This window comes from Globicephala melas, chromosome 10 (genome assembly GCF_963455315.2).
Source record: "Globicephala melas chromosome 10, mGloMel1.2, whole genome shotgun sequence".
Classification (NCBI taxonomy): Eukaryota; Metazoa; Chordata; class Mammalia; order Artiodactyla; family Delphinidae; genus Globicephala; species Globicephala melas.
This window is the reverse complement of record NC_083323.1, coordinates 85949003-85975060: the sequence shown is the minus strand read 5'-3', so window position 1 is coordinate 85975060 and position 26058 is coordinate 85949003. Positions and strand designations below refer to the sequence as shown.

Here is a 26058-nt window from a genome sequence, read left to right as displayed (position 1 = left end):
CAATACTGACATTTATAGAAAATCGTCACATTTCTGTTTGGCTGTGTAAAAGAAGAAGGGAGAATGCCAAAGCTCATTTCTAACAATAATTAACTGGAGATAACTTTCATATTCCCTTCTCTGCACCTATGACCCAAGTTTGAAGGAGAGAGACCAGAAAACTCAAGTTCTTAATGTCCTGTCCATGACTCCCAGCTCAATGGTGAGGGAGTATTCTTATCCCTTGTGTCTTTTACCCACATCAGAGGAATCTGTTCCTGTCTGACACTCTAATTTATAATCTAGATTTTATGCCTGTAGAAGTGAGTGCTTATGTCTGGATCTGAGCCTGGCCGGAACTCAGCCCTGACTTGTGCCAATGGTTTAATATCTAGAGTGCGTGTGTGCACCACGCTATAAATGCTCCTCAGAACCATAACAATGAGACTCGGCCTCTAAGCCCTGATGCCACGGCTGTATCTTCTGCCAAGTGTGACACTGTCTTTAATTACTCCATGCTATTTTTGTCTCATAGATTTTCTTCCATCACTGAAGAGTCTTTTTGGAAATCCAGTGTACTTCTTATATTTGTGTGCAAGCACCGTTCAGTTCAATTCCTTATTTGGCATGGTGACTTATAAACCGAAGTACATTGAGCAACAGTATGGGCAGTCATCCTCTAAGGCCAACTTTGTTATCGGTATGCTTCTCTGTCCTTCTGCTTTCCAATAGGAAATATCAGCTGTGTCTTGTTAATCCTTAGTAATTTAAGAGAAATTGTTCCAATATTTAGACTGAAGGTAACTTGTGGCATTTCAAAAAGTAAGCGAAAAAATCTAGCAGAGTAAAATATTTAGATAGTCTGTGGTACGACTTTGTAGCAAAAATTGTTCAGAACTATGTGTGAATGACCACGAGAATATCACATAGACCAAATATGCATTTTATTAGGAGATTGTTAGTACTGGATATTTGTCTTTCAAGTGTAGCTGAAACCTCATAACAGTGGCCATTTTACCTGAACAGTTTCTAGGATTACAAAAGGTAAGTATTCAGACAGGTTAAAAGGTGTGCATTGCAAAACAAAGTTTGTGTTTGCTCAGAGTTGAAAGACTTCTCTGATTCCTGGCATTTGGGTTACTTAAAAGGACTGTGTTTCTAGCCCAGCAGGACAGTCAATAAGAGACATATTCAAGGGCAAAAAAAAAAAAAAAAAAAGATGATGAATGAAGAAGAACCAGAATCTCCAAATATATAACCACCATCCTATAAGCAATTGGATACTTTAAAACCTGGATTAGCTCCTTTAGTCCACAAAAGTGTTATTTAATGCTACTGTTTCAAAGTATAAAACATATTCTATTCCTTTGGACATGTTCCTTTATGATAGGAGACTCCAATGGCTTAAAATAATTTCTTCTTCATAAAATATTTTAAAAATTGCTCTATTCATCTATCTCTGAAAGAGACCAGGGTGTGTGTGTGTGTGTGAGGAAACAACTGAGCATATTTTGGGATGTATAAATTTCTTATAATAAACCTGGATAATGGGCACTTAGCAGACGCAATTCTAATTGACTCTTTGAACTGCTGTCCTTCCCCTAAATTCTAAATGTGAAGGCTATAATCACTGTTGAATTTTACTTTCAACATTAATTGGTTCCAATTAATTTAATTTTATTATTTAATGGTTGACCTGAAGAAATATTGATATTTTAGCGTTTTTTTTTAAACCCCACACCCCATCCATGCCAATCAAAGCTTTATACTGACTTTACGAAGACTAGAAGAGGAATGAAATTTTGACATTCTTTTTATTTTAACATTTCTTTTGTGTTTAGAGACATAACTTATAAGCAACAGTTAGGTCTACAGACCTTAAATGTATAGCTCAGCTGGATAAATGTTTACATGTGTATTATCTGTGCGGTGGATCATTATCCAGAACACGTAGCACAATTCAGTTCCCCAGAAGGCTCCCTCAAAACTTCTCCTACCCAATGCTCTTCTCCAAGTTAATAACTATTCGGAACTCCACCATTATCGATCAGTCTTGCCTGTTTTTGAACTTTATATAAATGGAGTAAGTTATGTACTCTTTCATAACTAGCTTTTTTCAGTGGAAGTGAAATCTACAAGATTCATTCATGTTACTGCGTGTAGTCGTGGTTTGTTCTTCTCGTCGCTGTGTAATATCCCATTACACAAATATACCACAGTTTATTTGTTTTCTTGTTGATGGACATTTGGATTGTTTACTGCTTTGGGCTATCATAAGTAACACTGCGTGAACATTCCACACATATTTTGGTAGGCAGATTCACCCATTTGTCTTGGCTATATCCCGGAGTAGAATTGCTGGATCATAGGGAATATGTTTCGATCTGGCTGATATTGCCAAAATATTTCATCAAAGAGTCGTGCAAATGTTCACTCCCATTAGAAGTGTAAGAATGCTCCAATTGCTCCATATCCTTCTAATGTTTGGTATTGTCAGTCTTTTTCACTATAACCATTCTTACGGAGTGTGATGGTATCTTATTGTGGCTTAATTTGCATTCATCTGCTGACTAACTATGTTGAGCATTTTTTCCCAGGCTTGTTGGTCATTTCATTATCTTTTGTTAATTCTGTTTGAGTCGTTTGCCCATTTTAATTGGATTGTCAATCTTTTTCTTATTGGTTTGTAGGCGTACTGTATTTTTTCTTGATACAAGTTCTTTATTGAATATATGTTTTGCAAATATTTTCTCACAGACTTCAATTTGCCTTTTCACTCTTCTTAATTTTAATCAAGTCCAATTTTAATCTTTTCCTCTTTCATTAGTGGTATTTTGAGCCTGTTTTAAGAAATCTTTGTCAAACCCCAAGGTTATGAAAATGTTTTCTTAATATTGCTCCTAGTAGGTAAAAATCCTATACTCTGAAAACTATGAAACATTGATGAAGGAAATTGAAGATGATACAAAAAATGGAAAGATATCCCACACTCTTGGATTGGAAGAATTAAAATTGCCCTTACTACCCAAGGCAATCTATAAGTTTAACGCAATCCCTATCAAAATACCATGACAGGAATAAAGACACAGACCTACTAGAGAATGGGCTTGAGGATATGAGGAGGGGGAAAGGTAAGCTGTGACAAAGCGAGAGAGAGGCATGGACATATATACACTACCAAACATAAGGTAGATAGCTAGTGGGAAGCAGCCACATAGCACAGGGAGACTGGCCCTGTGCTTTGTGACCGCCTGGAGGGGTGAGATAGGGAGGGTGGGAGGGAGGGAGACGCAAGAGGGAAGAGATATGGGAACATATGTATCTGTATAACTGATTCACTTTGTTATAAAGCAGAAACACACCATTGTAAAGCAATTATACTCCAATAAAGATGTAAAATAAAATAAAAACATTGCTCCTAGTAGATTGTTTTAACTTTCACATTTAGGTTATAATCCATTTCAAAGTATTTTTTTCAAAGTATGTTCACATAATACAAAGTATTTTTGTGTTATGTGAAGGAGGTCAACATTCATTTATCAAAATGAAGAGACCATCTTCTCCCCATGAATTGTAGTGAAGAACATACCTTTAAGTATATGTTTATTTCTCATTATTCAACATGTGCATAACACTTAGAGATTTGGGGGCCTTTGATTGCTCCTACTAGAATGATGAATAAGTTCTTTAAAATTTTCCAGTTGAAAAGTTCATTTCATAAAGGAAAATTAAGGGTCTTTGCGGGGGAAGTTACTTAGAAAAGAAATGAAATTACACGTAATCTCATTCCTTTATTAAGTAGATAATAAATGAAATATGTTTTACCTGTAAAATTATCTTTAAGAGTAATTAGCACAGATGAAAGAATGTGAGATTCTGAGAGATTCAATTGCCTGCCCAATATCATGCCTATGTATCATACATACATACATGCATGATATAGCCAGGAATAACATTATTTCCCCTGAGCTTCTGAGTTGTATTTCCTTACTGGGCATAATTATTTTTGGAAAACTGTCAGGAAGAATCTGATTAATAATTATCTTTTGAATTGTGGCTGATTGATTTCTTTTAATCCATGACCCTACTCTGTATACTGAAATGGACTCTGAGAGCCAAACAAACTCATCATCAGAATTTTTTGAGCCAGCTATCAGAGGTTGCCTGGAACTCTAATTCCTCATAGTTTCTGGCATATCTATAGATAATTCAAGTACTTTTGTGAGAGCTAAGTAAAAAATGTTTAGTAATTCCACGTCATTATAACTAGGATACTTTCCTGAGTGCATTGTAATTTTAAATTATTAAGTATGGGATACAGCAGAGTAAGGGAAGTGGGTAAATTATTCAACATCCCTAACATTTGTTTTGATTTTCCATAGAATGGTGAAAAGAAATGCATCACTGGGTTAAAATAAAGATGAAAAAAGACATATAAAATGGATTGTAAATGCACATAGCTCTCATTCAATAAATATATTTTCTCCCTTTCTTCGCTTTTTCTTTCCTACCCCTCTTTTCTCCTTCAGCTTTTTTCTTTGGATTATGGGAGAATGACCCTTTCTGTAATAAAATATGGGAAAGGCACAAAAAAGACACATTTCTCTTCTCTCAGAGAAAGCATTTGATATGACGTGGAGGAAAGAATAAACAGAAATTTCCCTAAAGTGTTCAAGGGCCGACTGATCCAATGAAAATTTATTTTACTGTACATGTTTTTATATGTTGGTCACATTCTTTCTAAAGTTTAGAAATAGCATTTTCTTGTGTTAATTTTGCAAATAAAATGAAAGAAAAATAAACAATAATTTTTCAAAGTCAGGGACTAGGAAGTATGTGATAAAATGGTTTTGTTTTGTTTTTAAAGGGTATGGGCTTTAAAAAAATTTCCATTCCAATTTCTACTGAAAGAAATTTGATTAGACAGCTGAATCTTTCATTTAGGCTTTTCCTATCACTATGAAGTTACATGGACATGATCTTTCCTTTTCCTTCTTAATACACAGATTGCAATTCTTTATTTTTACTTAATTTCTTGAAATTTTTTGATTAAATAAGATAGTAAGTAGTAGACAAGATACATCAACACTGACTATCATTGACAATGATTATCATTCTCAATTTTTGGAGATGTTACACAGACAAATAAGGAAAAATTAAGAGAACTGTTTGAGAAAAGATGATCATAAGAGAAAGCATTATTATTTTTGTGGCTAAGCTAGCATAGTAAATTTAGAATTGTATTATGATGTGTTCTAGAATTAAGTAAAGTTACAGTAAAAACCTGTGAGGTGATGGAAAACTATCTTAATTTGTGAGGGGAAAAAAACCCCTCTTATTATGCCCAAGAAGGATGGCTAATTTTACTTCTTTGTCTGCACCCAACTGGTTTTAGGAATATGTAAATTTTTCTTGCATTTTTTTCTCCCTGTAAAGTAAAAATCTTAATACTTATTTCTTCTAACATTAGAGTAATATTGTGAGGGTCCATGATATAACCAAGACTTTTACTTCACTGGGAAAAAAGCTTTAAAAACATCCTAAAGTACTATTATTACTATAGCTCATTACTGTTTCATCCTAACGGCTAAGGCTTTCATGCACCTGTATGGGAATCAAAGTTTCCAGTTTACATCGTAATTCTGCTGAGCATCTCGAAACCGTTTACACATTCCTCATAACTCTTGTTTGGGATAGTAACAAAGAATAGGGTCTTTAACTTGAACAAGTGTGCTGAAATAATAATAGTAATAGTAATTAATAATACTAAAATATACAATAATAAACTATCTTGTAGCTTTCCTGATATTTGGATAAACATAAATATTAAATTCAAGAGAAATCATATAAAATAAACTGAAACAAACTGTAGGTGCTAGGATTAAATTATAGCTAATGTTTCCAGATGGAATATTTAGATGGTAAAGATTTTATTGGGTTGGCCAAAAAGTTTGTTTGGTTACTGAATACGTCGTTCAATAAAGTTCTTGGTGAAAATGAAAAATGTCTTATTTTTACTTTAAACCAAATGAACTTTTTGACCAACACAGTAGGAGCGACATATTTTATGGTGTGAGTGGGAAAAGTGTGCAATGAAGAAATCAATGTGAAATTTCTACCTCATTAAATGACTCAAAAATACCTAAGATGAAAGAAAAGAAGCTTTGGGAGGCAAGAAGCACATCTCATATGCTGTTCAGGAACTTCGCCATCACATTGGCCCTTCAGGGACAGCTTATAGATCCTAGGGAACTTGAAAGGGAGAATCACGTTGGCAGTATATGTGAAATGTGCTACTAATCTTTTTTGAAATCATGTCATAATTTAGTTATCTTGAAACAGGAGAGTAACTATTAACTAATTATTAAATATTTCTCTATTTCTATAACTTAAATTAACCAAGTAGTTAATAATAAGTCAGAAACTATTGTATAATTTTGTAAAATCCCTTAAAAAGTTTGTGTGAGTGTACTCATATTTCTTTTAGAGATTCACAAAATTTTCTTTTTCCTCAGGGCTCATCAATATACCTGCAGTGGCCTTTGGAATATTCTCTGGGGGGATAGTCATGAAAAAATTCAGAATCAGTGTGTGTGGAGCCGCAAAGCTCTACTTGGGATCATCTGTCCTTGGGTACCTCCTATTCCTTTCCCTTTTTGCATTGGGCTGTGAAAATTCTGATGTGGCAGGACTAACAGTCTCCTACCAAGGGTATGTTCACTCATTAAGTAATCTGAGGAGATTGCCTTGTTTAATCAAATTATTGATAGAGTTTCAAAATAAGATAATTTAATTTTTAAGCATTGTAACTAAGAAAAAGAAGTTAATGTTTTATTATGGGATAGTGGATATTATGGAATAGTGGACAATGCTTATGACATATAAGCTGTTACTGTCACCAAAATCTGTCATTTCCTTTGAATCTGAATGTGTTAGAGAAATATAAAGAATGCCAAATCCACATCTTACTTTAGGGCAGCAACCTGATAGTGGAAAATACAGACCTTGAATTTGGCCTCTGCCCATTCTTAGTGAAGTGACATTGTACGAGTTATTTAATGTAGCCTCAATTTTTGCATTTTAAAAATAGAAATAATAACTGCCTCTTAAGGTTTTGTAAGGCGAGATGATATACACGAAAGTGATTAGTTCCTACCTGGCACAAAATAGATGTGCCACTCATGGAAACAATTGTATTTTTTTTCTTTGAACACCTAGATAACTGGAATGGTCTCTGGGCCACACTTTATAGTCTCTGTTACTCAAATCAAGGGAAATTTCAGGAGAAAATGGCTATGCCTCAACCCAGTGACCCACATTCCAGCCCTCTTTAGCTCTCTGCAGCTGATCACAAGAATATTTATTGATGCTTTCAGACTTATGCCATCCTGCCTGGGGTGGGTGATTAGTTTCCAGGGTCTAAAGGCTGGGTCTTAAAACTACTTCACCCTTCCCCTCCAAGAGTCCTTGCTATCACTCTACCCTGAACCGGAGTTACCAGAGGCAGTTCTCTTCATCCTTCTACCTATCTATAAATTATTTGTTTTAAAAAAAATTATTGAGCTGCTACTAGTTGCCAGGCCAGCCTCCCTGATTGTATCTGCCTGACTGCCTAAAATTCTGCCTGTGGTTCAAAGGCCAACACTCCTGACATTATGTTCTGTTTCCTTATGGTTCAGTTGCTTCTTGCTCACTGCTTGCTCTCCAGCTTCCTTCCACATTTATCTATCTGTCTTGTGTTCATGTTCCATCATCTTCACTATCCTGGTTTCCCCTGTTAAGTGAACATCAATTATACTTTTGCCATCTAAAATGTTTGGAAAATTAATGAATGCAAAGTTCATATATCGTTGCTTCTAAGAGTTATCAAAGCAACAGTTAGACTTAATGGAGTGTAGTGTTGCCTTGGTAACAGTGAGCAATGTAGATTAAGAATGTTAGTTGTAGCTGCAAGAAGATTCTGGAGCGAGGAGAAGCCCTGTGCCATCTTTTACTATCCCTAAGATCCTCATGGTGGATGGACAGTGGTAAAGTACTTTATATTTTTCAATTTAGAAAACACCTTAGTTTTATTATCTCACTTCTACCTTCAGATGCCTTTATGAAGTAAGTTTTTTTACCTGCGTTTAAAGGGAACTGAGATTAGAAAGGTCAAGTAACTTCCTCAAAGTATAATGTTCTGTCTACGACATTATGCTATCTTTAAGCCAAAGCAAATATGTAAGTAGACAACAACAGAAAAATTTTGAGATTTACATTAAAAGTATACTCAGATGATAATAAAAGATTAAATATTTTTATACAAAATAATTATTCATGGAATACTAGCCCCTGAAAGCAGTTCATCTCAAAAGACTATAACTATATTGCAATAATGTTATCATTGTTTAAAACTCCTCTTTTGAAATTGCTTTCCATGTCTTTTTAGAATATTCTCAACAGTGGCAAAGATTTAACCTTTAAGAGCAGCTTTGTTATCGGAAGGAGCTAAAGAAAAGGCAACATCCCTGGGGAAATCTCTCCCCTCCCAACATGGCTATTTTGAAAGAAAAATCTCATTTGAGCATAAACATTCTGGCATATTTGATAAAACTCATAATTAAAAATTTAAATAACAACTCTACTGTCAACACATCCTACATAAAACATATATGCAACTAATTTCTGCTTCAAGATTGCCCTAAGTGATAAATTTAATGTACCTTCAGTAATATAAAAGAATTGGCTTTATAAAATAAACATGCTCTCCAGGGGTTTTCCAGAGTTTCTTTGTTCCACAAGGCTGTTTTGATTCTGGACATTAAACAGGAACACTATAGATAAGCTTTAGATATGATAGTGGAAGAAATTTTTCTTCTGCAATGATGAGAATAAGTCTGACGCAAGACAAAAATGTAGAACGCAGAGGCCTGGAAGGGTTCTAATTCTGGGTTTGTCACTAACAAACGTGAATTTGAGCAAATTATCTGCCTACTTTGGACCTGACTTTCCTGATTTGCCCAATGAGAAGTTGGCCTAGATCACACCCACAGTTCTTTCAGCTCTAACCTTCTAAAATCTCAGCCCTACCAGTGTCCATAGTGGCCTGATTCTAGGCTTTCAAAGACACATTTATACTTTCAGATACTACAACACAGTCTCAGTTAAAACTTAATGCCTTAGAGAAGAGAATAAGATGACATATTCCTGGATGACTTCTTAGGAGGCGCAGTTAAATCCCCTTTCATCCTGCTAGAAGACATCTCAAAGGTCTTTTGCTTTTACATTTGAGGTGACAAAGTCCATAGTAGTTCTATGAGATGGAATATTATATAAGTTATTATATTGATATATAATAAGAGTAATGTCATAAATTGCTCTTAAGGTTTACTTTACTTTTCTATCTCATTAGTCTTTTTCATACATCACTGCACAGAAAAATATTAGAAGATTCTAGAGTCAGTAGATGTTAGTAAAAGCCATCAGCCAAGAACTGGATATCATGTGAAGTTGTAAACCTAGAAAGTTAACTTTCAAGAGAAAGCTATTCAATAGTGGATTCACATTTAATGATCAGAAGCTGGCATTTCTGATGACAATTGTGTTCCCCCAAAGCAAACGTTGTTGGCAGTGCCATTTATGTCACCCAAGAACATTGATTTTTGAAAGTATTAGGGTGCTGCCTACTAAGAGGTAATATTTTATACCATTACATTTCTTTTCAGAACCAAACCTGTCTCTTATCATGAACGAGCTCTCTTTTCAGATTGCAACTCAAGATGCAAATGTTCAGAGACAAAATGGGAACCCATGTGTGGTGCAAATGGTATTACATACGCATCGGCTTGCCTTGCTGGTTGTCAAACCTCCACCGGGAGTGGAAAGACTACTGTAAGACATCTTCTCTAAAGTGTGTGACCACAGGCCTGCGACAATGCTTAACTGTACAATCCTATGGGGGCTCAGGGATCAACCTAGGAGCAGACCACACCGGTCGAATCCCTGGCTTTGACTCTGCCCTTGTTCTTTTGTGTGGAGACAGGAAATATAAGCATCGCTAGTAGAACTAGAGTTGTTGGAAGAATTAGCGTCAGAATTAGAAAAATGAAATAGGCTGGAGGAACTCTGTAATTATATAATCTAGTTCTCTCATTTTGTTTATAAGGAATGTTAGCTTCAAATGAGAAAGTCTCAGTCACAAGATCATATAATAACATCTGCATTGGGATCCATCTCTCCTGACCCCTGGTCCTTGCAGGTTTTAGAGGACAGGGCAAACAGAGGCCAGTATTAGGAAGTCAAGCCCAAAAGGTCTAGACCCAGGGGTCAGGGGTCCAATTGTGAGGAGGTTGATGGTTCTGGGACAGCTCTGCCCGAGATATCAAGCCAATGTGCGTAATGACTAAAAGAGTAGGTGGCTGGAATGAAGGGTTCCTATAGGGTGTAAGAGGAAGATGAGGTTGGAACTATAGGTAGGAAACCAGTTGTGAATATTATGTACTTCAATCATTAATAGGTTCATCCCTCTAATCACACCTTTACATCCCTGTCCCAAGCAGAGACTCTTCCTTACACTCGTTGTGTATATGGCACAGTGACTGGATGGCTTTATACTTGTGGCTGATGAAATCTGCCTGTATTTGACAGTCCTAGAGGGCTGAAAATTAAACCACACATATATTTACGTATTTTTATCAACTAGATAAGAATGCTTAGGCAAACACTTCTGTAGACAAATTCATCCTTGTTGATTTTCTGTTTATTGTTATTTTCGACATTTTATTCAGAGAAGAAAGGATTGGTCTCTAGCAACAGTGATATAAGACCACCCACCCATCTGAAATCTGAGTTTTCACCTTCCCTTCCTTTTCTTCCTTCTCTCCTTTCCTCCCCCAAGCCCGATCTTTGGCCACTACTCCTTGGCCCAAACTGCTTGAAGGTTTTTCTTCCCTTTTTCTCTTTTACTTTGGATTTACTTTTTTTTTTTAATTGAAGTACAGTTATTTACAATGTTGTGTTCATTACTGCTGTATAGCAAGGTGGTTCAGTTATACATATATATACATTCTTTTTAAAAAAATATTCTTTTCCTTTATTATCATAGGATATTGAATATAGTTCCCAGTGCTATAGAGTAGGACCTTGTTGTTTATCCATTCTATATTATAATAGCTTATATATGCTAACCCCAACCTCTCACTCCATCCCTCCCCTAAACCCTTCCCCCTTGGCAACCACCAGTCTGTTCTCTATGTCCGTGATTCTGTTTCTGTTTCATAGATAGGTTCATTTGTGTCACATTTTGGTTCCACATATAAGGGATATCATATGGCATTTCTCTTTCTCTTTCTTACTTACTTCACTTAATATGATAATCTCTAGTTGCACTGGAAGATTTTTCTTAACCAGACTTTCCATTTATTGAAAACACTGCATGCCAGAGACCTGAAGTGTGTGTGCTGGCCATGTAACTCCCTAGAAGAATTGCTCAGCAGAGAAAATAGGAAAGCCATGAGGCCCGGGTAGACTCACCATGTTTGAGGGCATAGGCACCCACGTGTGTGGCTGAAGTAGAGGGAGAGGAGGAAGATCATTGGGTGATGAAATCAGAGTGGGATTCAGGAGCTGCATCATGGATAGTGTGGAAGCCACTATAAGGATTTGGGATTTTATCCAAGTACAATGGGAAGTCATTGGAAGGTTGAGAATAGTGATGCAATCTGACTGCTATTTTTAAAGGCTCACTTGGGTTATTGTGGAAAAGAGAGTAGAAACATGTTGAACATGAAGAGACCATTGCGATAATCAAAGCAAGCAAAAATGGCGGCTTAGACTTAGAAGTGGTAGAGAAGAACATAAGGTACTGTTGGATTTGGTGGGATTTGCTTGGAGATGGTTCTATAGGTTCAATAGTTTGTAGACCATCTGCTCTTTGGATAATGAAATGTTGTCTCTCTAGATTTTGCTTTGCTTGATATATTCTAACACAGAAAAATAAAAATTTCCCCATTGTTTATGAAATAAGTGTATACTATAAATTCTTTTAAAATAAATAGTTGCCTTTAATTTTATATACAAGTTACCTCAATAATTGGATTTTTCCCTATTGTGTTACAGATATTTAATAACTGCACCTGTGTGGGAATTGCCACCTCAAAATCAGGAAATTCCTCAGGCATGGTGGGCAGATGTCAAAAAGATAATGGATGCCCCAAAATGTTTCTGTATTTCCTTGTAATTTCAGTCATCACATCCTACACTTTATCTCTAGGTGGGATACCTGGATACATGTTGCTTCTGAGGTGAATATTGATTCTCCCTGCCCCAATTTTAACATGACACACTGTGATCATCTATAGCAGTGATTTCAAACTCTGCTCTGTGGAATCATTATGATTCCTTACAGCTCTCTTAGGAAACTTGTTCTACTTTTATGCTTTTCCCACTTTAGGTTTTTATATAGATAATGTGGTTGAATAGCAGTTTTTCTGTTATAATTTATGCTTGAACATTTTTTATTGGCTCTCCTATCCTAGATCTCGATAAAATATATAAGTAAATTCAAATTTTAAAATATTAGTTTTGGGCTTCCCTGGTGGCGCAGTGGTTGAGAGTCCACCTGCCGATGCAGGGGACACGGGTTCGTGCCCCGGGTCCGGGAGGATCCCACATGCCGCGGAGCGGCTGGGCCCGTGAGCCATGGCCGCTGAGCCTGCGCGCCCGGAGCCTGTGCTCCGCAACGGGAGAGGCCGCAGCAGTGAGAGGCCCGCGTACTGCGGGGGAAAAAAAAAAAAGTTTTGTAACAAGTATTTTCAGTGATAAAATTTTCCTCCTCATTGAATTAGTGTTGCAAGTATTACTGTTAAACAACTGATTGAAATCACCTAAAGATATTACAAATTTTGATAAAATTGTTAAACATGAAAAGTCAAATTTTATTGTAAATCAATCTTTTATGAGATGGATTATGTGATTTTGAAATTAATTCATATATCAAAAGATGGATATTAAGTTTTTCTAAAATGAAACTAATCAAAATATTGCATATAGCTTTAATTTCCCAAAACTTATATTATAGAAATTGATTAGGAAAGATCTACAGAAGATAGGTTCCAACATCCACAAATCTGTTTTTGTAAAAGGGTTTAAGGAGAACATGAGATATTGATGCTTTCAAATGGAAACATGGGTTTGATGGGAAAGCATTGCCCCAGAATTCTCAGACCAGGATCATTCTTCATGGGTACCTATTTCTCCAACATTTGCTTACCTTGTGCCAAGTAGTCACCTGGGCCAAGTGAATAATCAGGCCAATAGAGGAAGAATTTTCCTTACCACCAGTCCCTCAAATGCACCACACTTTATTTTGATGTCAGAAGGAAACGTCATTTGCTTCAAGGGGAAGAGTTGTAATTTTTGACTCTTTTAAAGCAGAGACTAAATATTATACATATGAAGAACTTACTACCATGGTTAACACTCAGTAGTTATTATATATCCTGATTATACATCTAAAATCTATAGGCCAATCCATCAGTTAAAGTTATACAGTCATATTAAGGATGGTCTTGTTATTTTAGGTACTTTTGTACTTGACTGGTAAATTCAGGTCCCCACTATTTAGCAAAAACACTTAGCATGTCACAATGATTCTGATTCAACTTGAGTCAATAGGGTCCTGTGCTTTTAGACCAAACCCCACAAAAACTAGTTATAGGTTATTAATCCTTTACTGTGCCTCAAATTCTTATAATTTCTTAGAATTTATTTCCCTGTGAGTCCTTGTTATTTTACTGATTAAATCTGATTTTACTTTAACACCATTTGAATATGTCATGTAAGAGTGATTTACCTTTTAGAAATATTAACTATAAATTCCTCGATACACTGCATATAATGGAACAAGGCTTTTACATAATTTGCTTTCCCTATGCTAGAATACTAGTGGGTTCTCCATAAATGCTACTTGAATTCTAACATCATTTCATGTGTGTTCAGTAGATTATCACTGACATTACTATTTGCTTTAATGTACTATTACACTGTTTGTCATAATGCTTTTGTTGATTTTAGGTGCATTAAGCCACAACTTAAGTCTTTTGCCCTGGGTATCTACACCTTAGCAGTAAGAGTTCTTGGTAAGTATAATCTATGCTTTAATTATGGTAGCCATTACAAGTGTATTTTGAATAATTTTCTAAATATTTTTACAGAATTATGACACATAACTAAATGATGTCAGTAGTAGATCCCTGTTCTTTTAATCTTCTTCCCTCCTTCATATCCTTCTTCCCTCCCTCTTTTCCTTGACTACTCTCTTCCTTTTTTTCAGAAATACTGAGAACCAATGCTGTACCCATGATAAAGTGATCTTATAAGAGTAGTGACATTTTTTAACAATCTTGTCTCTTCTAGCATGGGTCTAGTGTCAAAAAATCCATTGCTGTTATAAAAGAGCCCTCTGAGAGGAAAGCAAAAATTGAATCAGTAAGAAAAGCTGAAGTCTAAATATAATTTTTTAAGTTATTAGATGGAAGGAATTCTTTTGAGCTACTCTCAATACTAGGATATATCATTGGTAGAAAGATAAGATAATTCAAACAATCAAAGTGTGGTTTTGAATTCACAATTTGTTAAATGTAATAGGAATGGTTTCTTCTGACTACCAGACTTTTCAATATTCATTAGTTAAAACCCATAAAAAACAGAGTGATTAAGTTAGATGAGGTTTTTGTCCTTAAAGAGTTTATATTATAAAGAAGATAGTAAAACCATTGTAAATGTTCCTCTGTAACTTGACAGAGAGGAACTACCTGGAAGAAAAACAAATTCAGAACTTTAAATAAATGTGGTTTACATAAATCTTGATATAAAAATGGATATACGTGAAGATCGAATATAATCCTGATAAAATTGGGAAAACAACAAAAATGGAGGTTTATGCCATCATGTCTGGCTCTAATTCTACAATATAAAAACAGAGATTATCTAGAAAAAAGGCTATTGAGTCTGAAGTACAACCCTGGCTGTAATTAGTCTATCTACCTCCCTTTGAGAACACAGATACAACCTACAGTGTGAAAAAGATCTCAAGTAAAAGAAATAATTCATAAAGTTGATTCCATAAAAATGAAAATATACTTAGTACTGTATGATACCATTTATATGTGGAATCTAAAAAATACAGCAAAATAGCGAATATAACCCAAAAAAAGTAGACTCACAGATATAGAGAACAAACTAGTGGTTACCAGTGGTGGGGGGGGCAATATAGGGGTGAGGGAGTGGTAGATACAAACTACCGGGTATAAGATGGGCTCAAGGATATATTATACAACATGGGGAATATAGCCAATATTTTATAAATGGAAAGTAACCTTCAAAATTGTATAAAAAATAAAAAAATATATATACTTGAAAATGACAAAAATATCATAAAGCAAACGACAAACTACATACTATTTTTTTTCAATTTATGTAACAGACAGGTGGCTAATATCCCTATTATAAGGAGAATGCCTAAGTACTGAGAACAAAAAGATCAACACCCTAAGAGAAAATGGGGTAAAAGATATAAACAACCATTTCATGGAAAAATAAATATAAATACCTCTTAATATATAACAAGATGGTAAAGACCCCTCATAATAAGAAGAGTACAAATTAAAACTACACTGATACTGATTCTTACTTATCAGATAGGCAAATTACCAAATGTTGTTTGTCATGTATTACAATACAAACAGAAAATCGATACACTTACACACTGCTGTTGTGAAAATTATACTATTTCTGGAGAGGGATATTTGGCAATAACTAACAAAATTACATATAGACTTACTTATCTTTTGACCTAGCAATCCCACTTCTAGGAATTGATGTCAAAAATGTGCTAGCAAAAGTATGAAGTAAGTCTAATCTTATGGATGTTCAATCACTGTGACATTAGTTATAATAGTAAAAGACTACAAGAAGTCTAAATGTACATCAGTAGGAGACTGGTTAAATCAACTATAGTAAACCCACATAATAGAATACTATGCAGCTGTAAGGACAAATGGGGAAAATCTCTCTCTAATGTTACCAAGTATATTAGTCAGTACTGGGTGTCATAACAAAACACCCTGGATTGAGGGGCTTAAACAACAGGAAGTTATTTTCTCATAGTTCTGAAAGCTGTAAAGTCCAAGATCAATGTGCCAATAGGGTTGGTGTCTGGTGAGACCTCTCTTCCTTATTTGCAGATGGCCATTTTCCCACTGTTCATACCCTGGATCTTTTCTCAGTGCACAGAGAGAGAGACCTTTGGTGTCTCTTCCTCTTCTTATAAGGACACCATTCCTATCAGATTGGGGCCCCACCCTTATGACCTCATTTAACCTTAATTATCTTCTTACTTTTTCCACATGCAATCACATTGGGAGTTAGGGCTACAACATATGAATTTTGGAGGGACACAATTCATATCAAGTGATCTCCAGTATATGCTTTTAAGTGAAAGAAAGCAAAATGTAGAACCATGTATATAGTGATGCATTTGGTGTAAGTATAGAAAGGTGGAAATATTATACACACACACACAGAGGTATTTGCTCTTATTAACAAAAAGAAACAATGGAAGCATAAACTAAAAACTAATACTATTTGTATAAAAACTTTACCTGTTAGGGAAGAAAGGAAAAAGGGGAGAGAAAACAGGATGGAAATGAGATTTTGTAAATGTAACTGTTGTATAATTTTTAATTTGAAAGCATGCAAAAATTTTATATAATTTAAAATAATTAAATTAACAGAAACAAAGAAATTCTTAAAACAAACCAAAACTAACTCTATATTATATGGGTGACATAACCATACAGAAAAAAACTTTAAACTACATGGAAAACAGAATTATTACCAAATCCCCATTGCTTCAGTACATTTTATGGTCTTGTCATTAATACTAACTTTGGCATTGTTATGTTAAAACTATTGTGTATTTTCAGGTTAAAGTAAATAAGATATTATGTTAATATCATTAGGAATCAATATTTTCAGCATAATAGAAAAGCGATAAAAGCATAAAATATTTAAGTAAAACTCATTCTTAATTTAAACTTAAAATGTTAATATGAACTCATATAGCTTTATTTTAAAATAATGTGTATCTTATAACTCTGTCTCCTGAAAAATCTAGAATCTATTTAACCCAGGAGAAATGAGCACCCATAGCAATGAATCTGTGCTATCTAAATATCATTCCTCAATAAAGAAACCACAGCACCTTGGAGAACTGACCAAGGTCTAGGGTAGAAAATGCATAAGATGATTGTGGGACAACTTTTGTGCAAGAAAGTGAGAAAGCTATCAAAGGGATATGTCAAAAGGACACAGGACCAATTTGAGGAGCTTGGCCTAAGGTGAGATAACTTGAAAATAATATACGTAATATAAACAATATTATATTAATATATAACATAACTAATCATTATAATATCTGCCATGTCTTGAAATACAGTGAATATATAAAAAGACGTAAATCTGTAATGATACCTAAATAATTTTGGAGAATACTAGGGCATCAATTCATTATTTTTAAAACTGATAAATGGAAAGAATTGAGCATTTATCCTGCCTTCCTTCTATATTTCCTTCGAAATAAACTATACTTCGAAGTAATCAAATAGTCATGAAGGAAAATTCTCTTTTATAGAAAAATCCTGAATAATTTTACACAAGGAATAATATAATTTTTAACCATCTGTTTTGCAACCTCATCAACATTTGCTGAGAGCTATAGGTGAAAATGGATGAAAAACTTCATAATGGAGGGCATAGCCTGAGTCTCAGATCCAGTTTAACATTACAAAGAGTGGCAAGTAGACAGCATGTGACTTCTGCCAGAACACACAGAACCACCTGTGCCTTGTTCCTGCCAGAGTCTATGCAGGAGCTAACTACCAGGTTATCGGAGAAATGAAGGATAGGAGAACAAAGTAAATGACGTCATGAAGAAGCAATCAGTCAAATCCAGACTGTGGCATGTTCTACAGGACAAATGTCTTCAAAAGTCATTAGTATGAAAAAAGAAAGTTGGAGAAGAAGCTGATATAAAGAGCCATCAACTAAATTTTTTTAAATAGATCTTTACTGGAGTATAATTGCTTCACAATACTGTGTTAGTTTCTGTTGCACAACAAAGCGAATCAGCCGTATGCATACACATGCCCATGTCCCCTCCCTCTTGAGCCTCCCTCTCACCCTCCCTATCCCACCCCTCTAGGTCATCTCAAAGCACAGAGCTGATCTCCCTGTGCTATGCTGCTGCTTCCCACCAGCCAACTATTTTACATTCAGTAGTGTACATATGTCAATGCTACTCTCACTTCGCCCCAGCTTCGCCCTCCCACCCCATGTCAAGTCCATTCTCTATGTCTACCTCTTTATTCCTGCCTACCTGGTTTGAATCCTGATTAGAATGATCCAACTCTAAAACAATGCTTTGAAGACATTCAGAAAAGTTTGAATGTGGATTTTTGATAGGATTAAAGAAATTATAAAATGTGTCATGTGTTAAATGGCAGAGTGATATATTTTTTAAAATGTCAGAGATGATTTCTGAAATACATATAAGGAGAATGACGTGATATCTGAGGTATCTCTTAAAATATTAAAAAAAAAGTTTCTGGATGCACGTTGGGTTGTGGGACTGGAGAGAGATAACACAGGGGTGGCAAAATATTGATATCAATAATTGTTAAAGTTAGTGACGGTACATGAGGTTGTATTACATCATCCTCTCTAATTCTGTGAATGTCTGAATTTCCCATTATGAAAAATTTAAAACATACAGAAGAAGGCAAGCATTTGAATCTTGAGGAACATCTTCACGTTATTAAGAGCAATGTAAAGTTAGTTATCACCTAAATGTTTTTCAGTGGCAAATAATCTATTTAGATGGACAATGTATATAAAGAGAATTTTTATTTAAGATACCAAATAATCTAAACTGACTGTTAGATATCTTTATCTATGTGATCTTCTTGCTTACAGGATTTTATGCAAAATCGGGTCAGTTAGCTCTTTTTTGAATCTGGAATTCTTCTCATCCTGGTACAGAAAGGGAGAGACCCTTGCAAATATTTTCCTTTGTAAATGTACATCTTCCTTACAAAAAGGAAACTTATGCTATGTCTTCAGAGCTTCTCCTATGACTTCTGTTTCTCAAAATTATCAGCTCAAAATAATCTTTATACCAGAGGCATATTTTGGGGTGACATATTCTGGTTTTCTACAGATGCCCTGTCATCTCCAAAGCAGTGAATTTTGGACTGACTGTGTTTTCTGAGAATCATTAATTATAGGCTAACCAAAAAGATATGTGTATATTTTTAGTAGCAATTATTTGTTTTTCTCACAGCAGGAATCCCAGCTCCCGTATATTTTGGAGTTTTGATTGATACTTCATGCCTCAAATGGGGATTTAAAAGATGTGGAAGTAGAGGATCCTGCAGATTATATGACTCAAATGCTTTTAGGTACCGTATCAAACTCATTCCCACATCTCACGGCTACCACATCCCAGGTTTGCACAATGCAATTGGCACTAATAATCCTCATGTAGTTTCATTGCTTGTAAGGAAAAGGAGAGTCTAATCAAGAAGTTTTTTCTGGGGCTTCCCTGGTGGCGCAGTGGTTAAGAATCCACCTGCCAATGCAGGGGACACGGGTTCGAGCCCTGGCCCGGGCAGATCCCACATGCTGTGGAGCAACTAAGCCCGTGTGCCACAACTACTGAAGCCCACGTGCGCCGTGCTCTGCAATAAGAGAAGCCACTACAATGAGAAGCCTGCGCACCACAACGAAGACCCAACGCAGCCAAAAATGAAAATAAATAAAATAAATTTTAAAAAAAAGTTTGTTCTGTTTTATAGAATAATTCTATTATTATCTGATTATTTGGCTAGATCTTTTGTTTTTCCCCCATTCTTAATCTTGACTCCCATTTTAAGTGAGTAATCATTTAAAAAAATATGACATAAGATTTCAGAATAGAGTAGAATTTTCAAAGTTTGTGCACACAAGTGAGTTAATTCCCTGAAACTCAGAAGCATTTAAATCTAGGTCACATTTGGGGTTTAATTCTATTCTTTTTCAAACTGAGCCAAACTGTCCCATTTACGTCAGATATAATCCCTCTGGGCAAGAGTTGGATTTGGCTGTAAATCTGTCCGGCTTTTATTGCCAAACTGATGTTCAATTATTCCAGTACTTGAAATGCATAAAAGTAAAAGGTTTTCTCTGTGTGTGTGAGTGTGTATGGGGTTGAGGGCATGGGTTTTTTTCACTATGGTATCATTCAGTTCAATTCATCAAACATTTAGTTTCCTTATTGCTTAAAGCAATACTTCAATGGCTTAAAAGCAAGAAGGATTTTTTTTTCACTTTACAAGCTGAGTATTCTCTAGAGAAATAAACTTGGTGCTGAACTGTGTAAGTTGGAAGTTGGCTGTGAATTTAGCCGACCATCTCAAATAAATTTGCTTGACTTAATGGGCTTTGATGTTATGTGAGAAGTTTATTTTGGTCTTTGGAAGGGACCTGATCTATGAGGAGAATTGGCACTTTATTCACATTTACTAAGGCTGTATTTTAGTGCAAAGACAATGTAATTCAATCAGAGACTATGAGTGTACATACAAGGTAACCAGCATGAATCATTTAACCTGTCCTTTCAAACCTTTGTGTCTTATAATCTAATGTAGAACTAAAGGCTACTCATGGAAGAAATGGATTGAAACCTCTGGTTTGCTCTTAAGTCAGTCTACTCCACTGAGAGCTCTGATTTCCCCTTAATGTTGCTTCTTGCAGTTTTTCCGTAGAAGTGAATTTGGGCAAGCTTCGAGGGGAGGGTAACCACATAATTTATCATGCAAACCTGGGTACTTCTGAGAGTGAAAGGGGGCACTATTAAAAACTACACTGGGACAACACTAGCATAATCTGGGACTGTTCTGGGCAAACAGGGATACAGTTACCTGGTCTAAGGAAATAATTTACAGAGAGGATGGGATGGATTATATAATTATCAGTGACTGAAAATGATGGTACTACTAAAATTGCTTTATATTAGCTTACTGCCTTCCATAGTCTGTCAAATGTACATAGAAAGGTCTTTCATAGCCACTGAATCTGCATTCTTAAAACCATCCTCATGATAGTTTTATTGATATTGATATTTTTGGATGATATTATTACATTTTATTTAAAGTTGGATAGTTGCCATAATTAAGATGGACATTCTCTCTTCTTCTAGACACATGTATCTGGGACTAACCATGATCCTTGGCACAATGTCCATTTTCCTAAGTATTGCAGTACTTTTCACTTTAAAGAAAAAGTATGTTTCAAAACACAGAAGTTTCAGAACCAAGAGAGAAAGAACAATGGTGTCTACAAGAATCAGGAAGGAAAACTGTACGACGAGTGATCATTTGCTACAACCCAGCTACTGGCCAGGCAAAGAAACGCAGCTTTAGACAAATGATGACTTGAAGCCATGTTTTCCAATTTCTGGAAATTCTGCAAGCAAGTTTTAATCAAAAGGGTTTTAAATGTGTAAATTCTTTCTCCTTTCAAAAAGATGTCTACTTTGTTTTTGATCCTAAGTATTAGATAATGTACGTGATAACAAATACAATTAATCATGTTTCAGAAGGTGTAGAAGGTAAAGTTAATCTTAAATATTTTAATTTATAAACCAATTCCTTATATTATTTACTCATTCTGCTTAACTTTGCCTGTGCCCATTGATATATCAGCTGTACTCCTAGTAGAACAATTGTCACTATAGTTTAATGGCTATGTGTAAAGTAATTTCTAAACTGAGATACTTGCCTAGGATAAGAGAATACTTAAAAAAAATTAAATGACATCTTGGTCTCCTTCAAATATCACCTTAATGATGATGTTAGGATGGAGTCAGAACATGTAGAGGAAGATTTTGTTTTAAGCTCCTTCTTTCTTTTGAAATACAATAATTGATATAGAAATGTATATTTGTAAATGATCTTGGAGGATTCGAAGTTTGAATTACTAACTCTTCTACCATTACGAACTCTTCTGCATGTATTTTATGTGTGAGATTTTAAGTGACCATAGTTGTAAAGTAATAAAATTAATATTTAATATGCTTTCCTGTCTTTCTATGAATTCAGTGGAGTAAAAAGTATTGTTAAATACTGCCCATATTTTAATGTATATAAGCAGCTCCAGACTTATGTTTGTGATGTGGTCCTAAAATATATTTGATAGTGAATTTCTGAAAGTCCACAATAAACTTAGATGTTATAACAGGAACACAGGGTGATGGGGTGAGTGATGCTGTGGTCCCTTTTGGTGCTCTCCCTGGCATCGTCACAAGGCTTCTGGGCAGGGTGATGCCATTGGTACAGTCTGCCAGATGGCTCTCTGTTTCTCTGTAACTGAAAAAGTCATGCCAGGCACTTCCTGTTCACTGGCTTCCTGGTCCTGCTCTCACTGAACTAGTAGATTCAGCAGTCCACCATCTTTAATCTTCAGCTCTACTATGTGTTATGTCTTTCTTCCTCCACCACTGCTGCACCCTAGAAGGGGCCTGACCTTCCCAAGAAAAGCAAACTTAGGTAGATCCACCCCTCCCCTGCACTGGAATCTTGGAATCCACTGCCACAATTCTTAGCAGCCTTTAGAACACAAAAACAGGGCACTTCCAACAAGGAGTCTCTTTGAGTTATTTCTTGGGAGCCTGAGTCCAACAAAATTCCAGCTCAGAAATGTAGTCGCGGGACTTCCCTGGTGGTACAGTGGTTGAGAATCCACCTGCCAATGCAGGGGACACAGGTTCAAGCCCCAGAGGGAGGATCCCACATGCCATGGAGCAACTAAGCCTGTGTGCCACAACTACTGAGCCTGTGTGCCACAACTACTGAGCCTGTGCTCTTAGCCCATGAGCCACAACTACTGAGCCTGTGTGCCACAACTACTGAAGCCTGTGTGCTGCAACTGCTGAAGCCCGTGCGCCTGGAGCCCATGCTCCGCAACACGAGAGGCCACTGCAATGAGTAACCTGTGCACCACAGCGAAGAGTGGTCCCCACTCGCCACAACTGGAGAAAGCCCACGCACAGCAACGAAGACCCAACGCAGCCAAAAATGAATAAATAAATAAATAAATAAAAAAGAAATGCAGTCGCCTTACTCACACAGTGGAAGGATCAAATAAATTTTCCCCTTACATACCAGTCCTAAGAATATGATGAATGGAAAAAACTAGAGATGAAAAGTGTGGGGATGGAGAGCAGGGAAAATTTCCTTTAAATACATATTAATTTTGCCATTTTATTTGAATTGGTGGTGCCAGATTATTTCATATTTTACTATTTTTAAAAATGAAAATAGACTTGGTTTGTTTCCAGCAGGCCTACTTCAGACCTGCTGCTGCTGTACTAACTTGTGAGCAGGAATCCTTTTTGTCATCTCAGTATCAGCCTTACCCATAGCGGATATTTACTGAATGGGTGAGTGGGAACACTTGTCAAGAGTTTTCTTTGTAGAGATATAATTGAAATTCAAGTTCCTCATCCTGTCTCCCACATCCTCTTTATTTTCTAAAGCTTTTGTAGCAATATCCTGAAAAATAACTTCTTTGCAAGTAAATTTCTAAACAGGATCCTATCCAATGTACTCTTGAATGACTTGAAAAATAAAAATTAGCATAAAGCATATTTAAAATGATTTTTTTTCATAAAAGCACCAACTGTTAATGAAAAGCATATTTTTATGCATAACCGTTAATTCAACAGTGGAATTATACATACTAAACTCATTTGTATGGCATATGAGGGTATCATTTAGTGGCAAAGTGAATTTACTAAAAGGAACCTTGACGTTTTAAATGAGTAAATTCAGCTGACAGGAGTAAGCAGGCTTTTCATGCCTCAGAAAGCACATTTTTTTTTTTTTTTTTGAGAAACCAAACCCCATTTCAGAGGTCAAAAAATTCCCTCAGGGCTTCCCTGGTGGCGCAGTGGTTGAGAGTCCGCCTGCTGATGCAGGGGACACGGGTTCGTGCCCCGGTCCGGGAAGATCCCACATGCCGCGGAGCGGCTGGGCCCGTGAGCCACGGCCGCTGAGCCTGCGCGTCCGGAGCCTGTGCTCCGCGGCGGGAGAGGCCACAACAGTGAGAGGCCCGCACCGCAAAAAAATAAAATAAAATAAAATACGACGTTGTTTCTCATCATCAAAAAAAAAAAAAAAAAAATTCCCTCAGCCCCAGGGCCAGACATTAGAGGTAAGGCCTTGATGGACATGTGGGATCCCACAGTTGCACCACTTTATTCATTTATTATACAGTCATGACCCCTGGAGGTGACCAGCACCTCAAATGAACATCTGATTCACTCTAACCTTCAGACAGGAAACACTCCAGCAATATCATTTTATAAGTGGAGTGACTTCAATTGGATTAAAAGACTTGCCCAAGGTGGAGGCAGTCAAACTAACGCTGGGTTCTTCCATTACATCATGATGCCTCTAAAGCAGTTAATAAAAACAAACAATCTGAAACCTCTAAAAACAGCTGGAAGAACTTTTGTGACCATGACCAGTTAAGAAATCCCCACTTATTATAAATTTATAGACTCAGACATAAAAGAAGATTGAAAGAATAAGTTGACTGTAGCATGTACAGTTATAATTGTTATAATAACTATTAAATATAATATTAAGCACTCTCTTTATGTGTGCTGAGTGCTGTAGACACATTATCTCAATTTCAAAGGTCAAAATAACCTTACGTGTTAGATATGAGTACTGGTATGTTCAGAGGAAGCTTAAAGAGTTTTAGTTACTTGTGCAAAGCCAATATTTTCTCGTAGCTGGTAAAGCCAAGATTTAAACTGAGGTTTATCAAATTCAAACAGCGACGTTATCCCCATATTAATCTAGATCCTAAATTGTTGTCTTCCACTAACTTCGCTGAAAGTCAAATTTTGTACATAGACATTAGAGAAGTTTTAGCATGCTAAACCACACACATGGTTAAAAAAAATCAAATGGTACAAAATGATTTAAAATGAGAAGTAACAGTCCTTCACACCACCTTCACTTCTATTCCTCAAAGGGAATTACTTCTAACCAGTTTGGTTTGTTGGTTTTTCTGATGGTCACTTCCAGTATCTTTAAATAATATGCACATACCAATTTCTTGATTTATTAACGTGGGCAATGTTTACTGACTCTCTATTCTGATAGATTAGAACTAATGTCACTTACTCATGCCCCGTTGTTCTTCCCCCTGTAATCTGTACATGCTGGGGTCACTGTTCTGAGTTCCTCAAATGTCACACCAATACCTCCATTTCTTGTTCAATAAACACTGAGTATCATATGTTTCCCCATTTCTCAAAATGAAGACCTTAGAGGTTCCCTCCCTTCCCTCCGTGTCTCCAAACTCTGGCCCATCTCCCTCTTTCTGGGTAAAGTACCTTTATTTTTACATTGTTAAGAATGATGACAATTATAGTCAACTCTGCAACCATTAAATCTAGGAAAGGCCTAAGTGGTTATGATCATGACCGATGCCATCTACTGTTGAAGTCATGAAACCTACTGTTAGAAAAAAATGAAAAAGAGGGAAAAACATATTTAATGAGGCATTAGGGGCACGTTAGCATATTTAAATATTAATAAGTGTGATGTTTAAAAGTGTTTTATGTTTGAATAATTTGGGACTATATTGAGTTAATGATAGCTCTCATATGATTGCGGAATCTCTCAGATTCTTTAATGTGATGCGGTACATTGCCAGTCTACTAAAGGGGATGTGTATCTCAAACTTATTTGGCATTGAATCCACTGTTTTATTAACAAGTCTTGGACCTAATTTTCAGTACAATATATTTGGAAAACACAAGTTTATCCTTCTCTTTGTAAAATCTTTTGCTATCTTTATCAGCTTCTGTCAGGATTATGCAGTTTTATAAAATTAACTAGAAAGCTATTTTGTTTTTAAAAGTCTGGAAAAGATTTTACAACATAGGAATTTTCTGTTCCTTTTACATTTGAAAAAATGTTTTTAGCC

The 26058-nt window shown here is 35.8% G+C and overlaps 1 protein-coding gene across 12 annotated transcripts in view; it reads left to right on the top strand.

Moving 5' to 3' along the window:
* Positions 1 to 22130, top strand: part of SLCO1C1 (solute carrier organic anion transporter family member 1C1) — a 58535-nt gene extending 36405 nt beyond the window's left edge. For 6 of the 12 annotated variants that reach the window (XM_030841345.2, XM_060305999.1, XM_060305996.1 and 3 more), the window contains 7 exons: positions 515 to 679; positions 6495 to 6690; positions 9684 to 9849; positions 12076 to 12260; positions 14032 to 14096; positions 19358 to 19475; positions 21254 to 22130. In XM_030841345.2, coding sequence (XP_030697205.1) covers positions 515 to 679; positions 6495 to 6690; positions 9684 to 9849; positions 12076 to 12260; positions 14032 to 14096; positions 19358 to 19475; positions 21254 to 21476 — 1118 coding nt within the window. In that variant the 3' untranslated portion in view covers positions 21477 to 22130. Of the gene's footprint in view, positions 1 to 514; positions 680 to 6494; positions 6691 to 9683; positions 9850 to 12075; positions 12261 to 14031; positions 14097 to 17134; positions 17358 to 19357; positions 19573 to 21253 lie in introns of those variants that run through there. The other 6 variants (XM_070046397.1, XM_060305995.1, XM_060305992.1 and 3 more) reach the window with 6 other exon arrangements.
* Positions 22131 to 26058: the final 3928 nt, after the last annotated feature.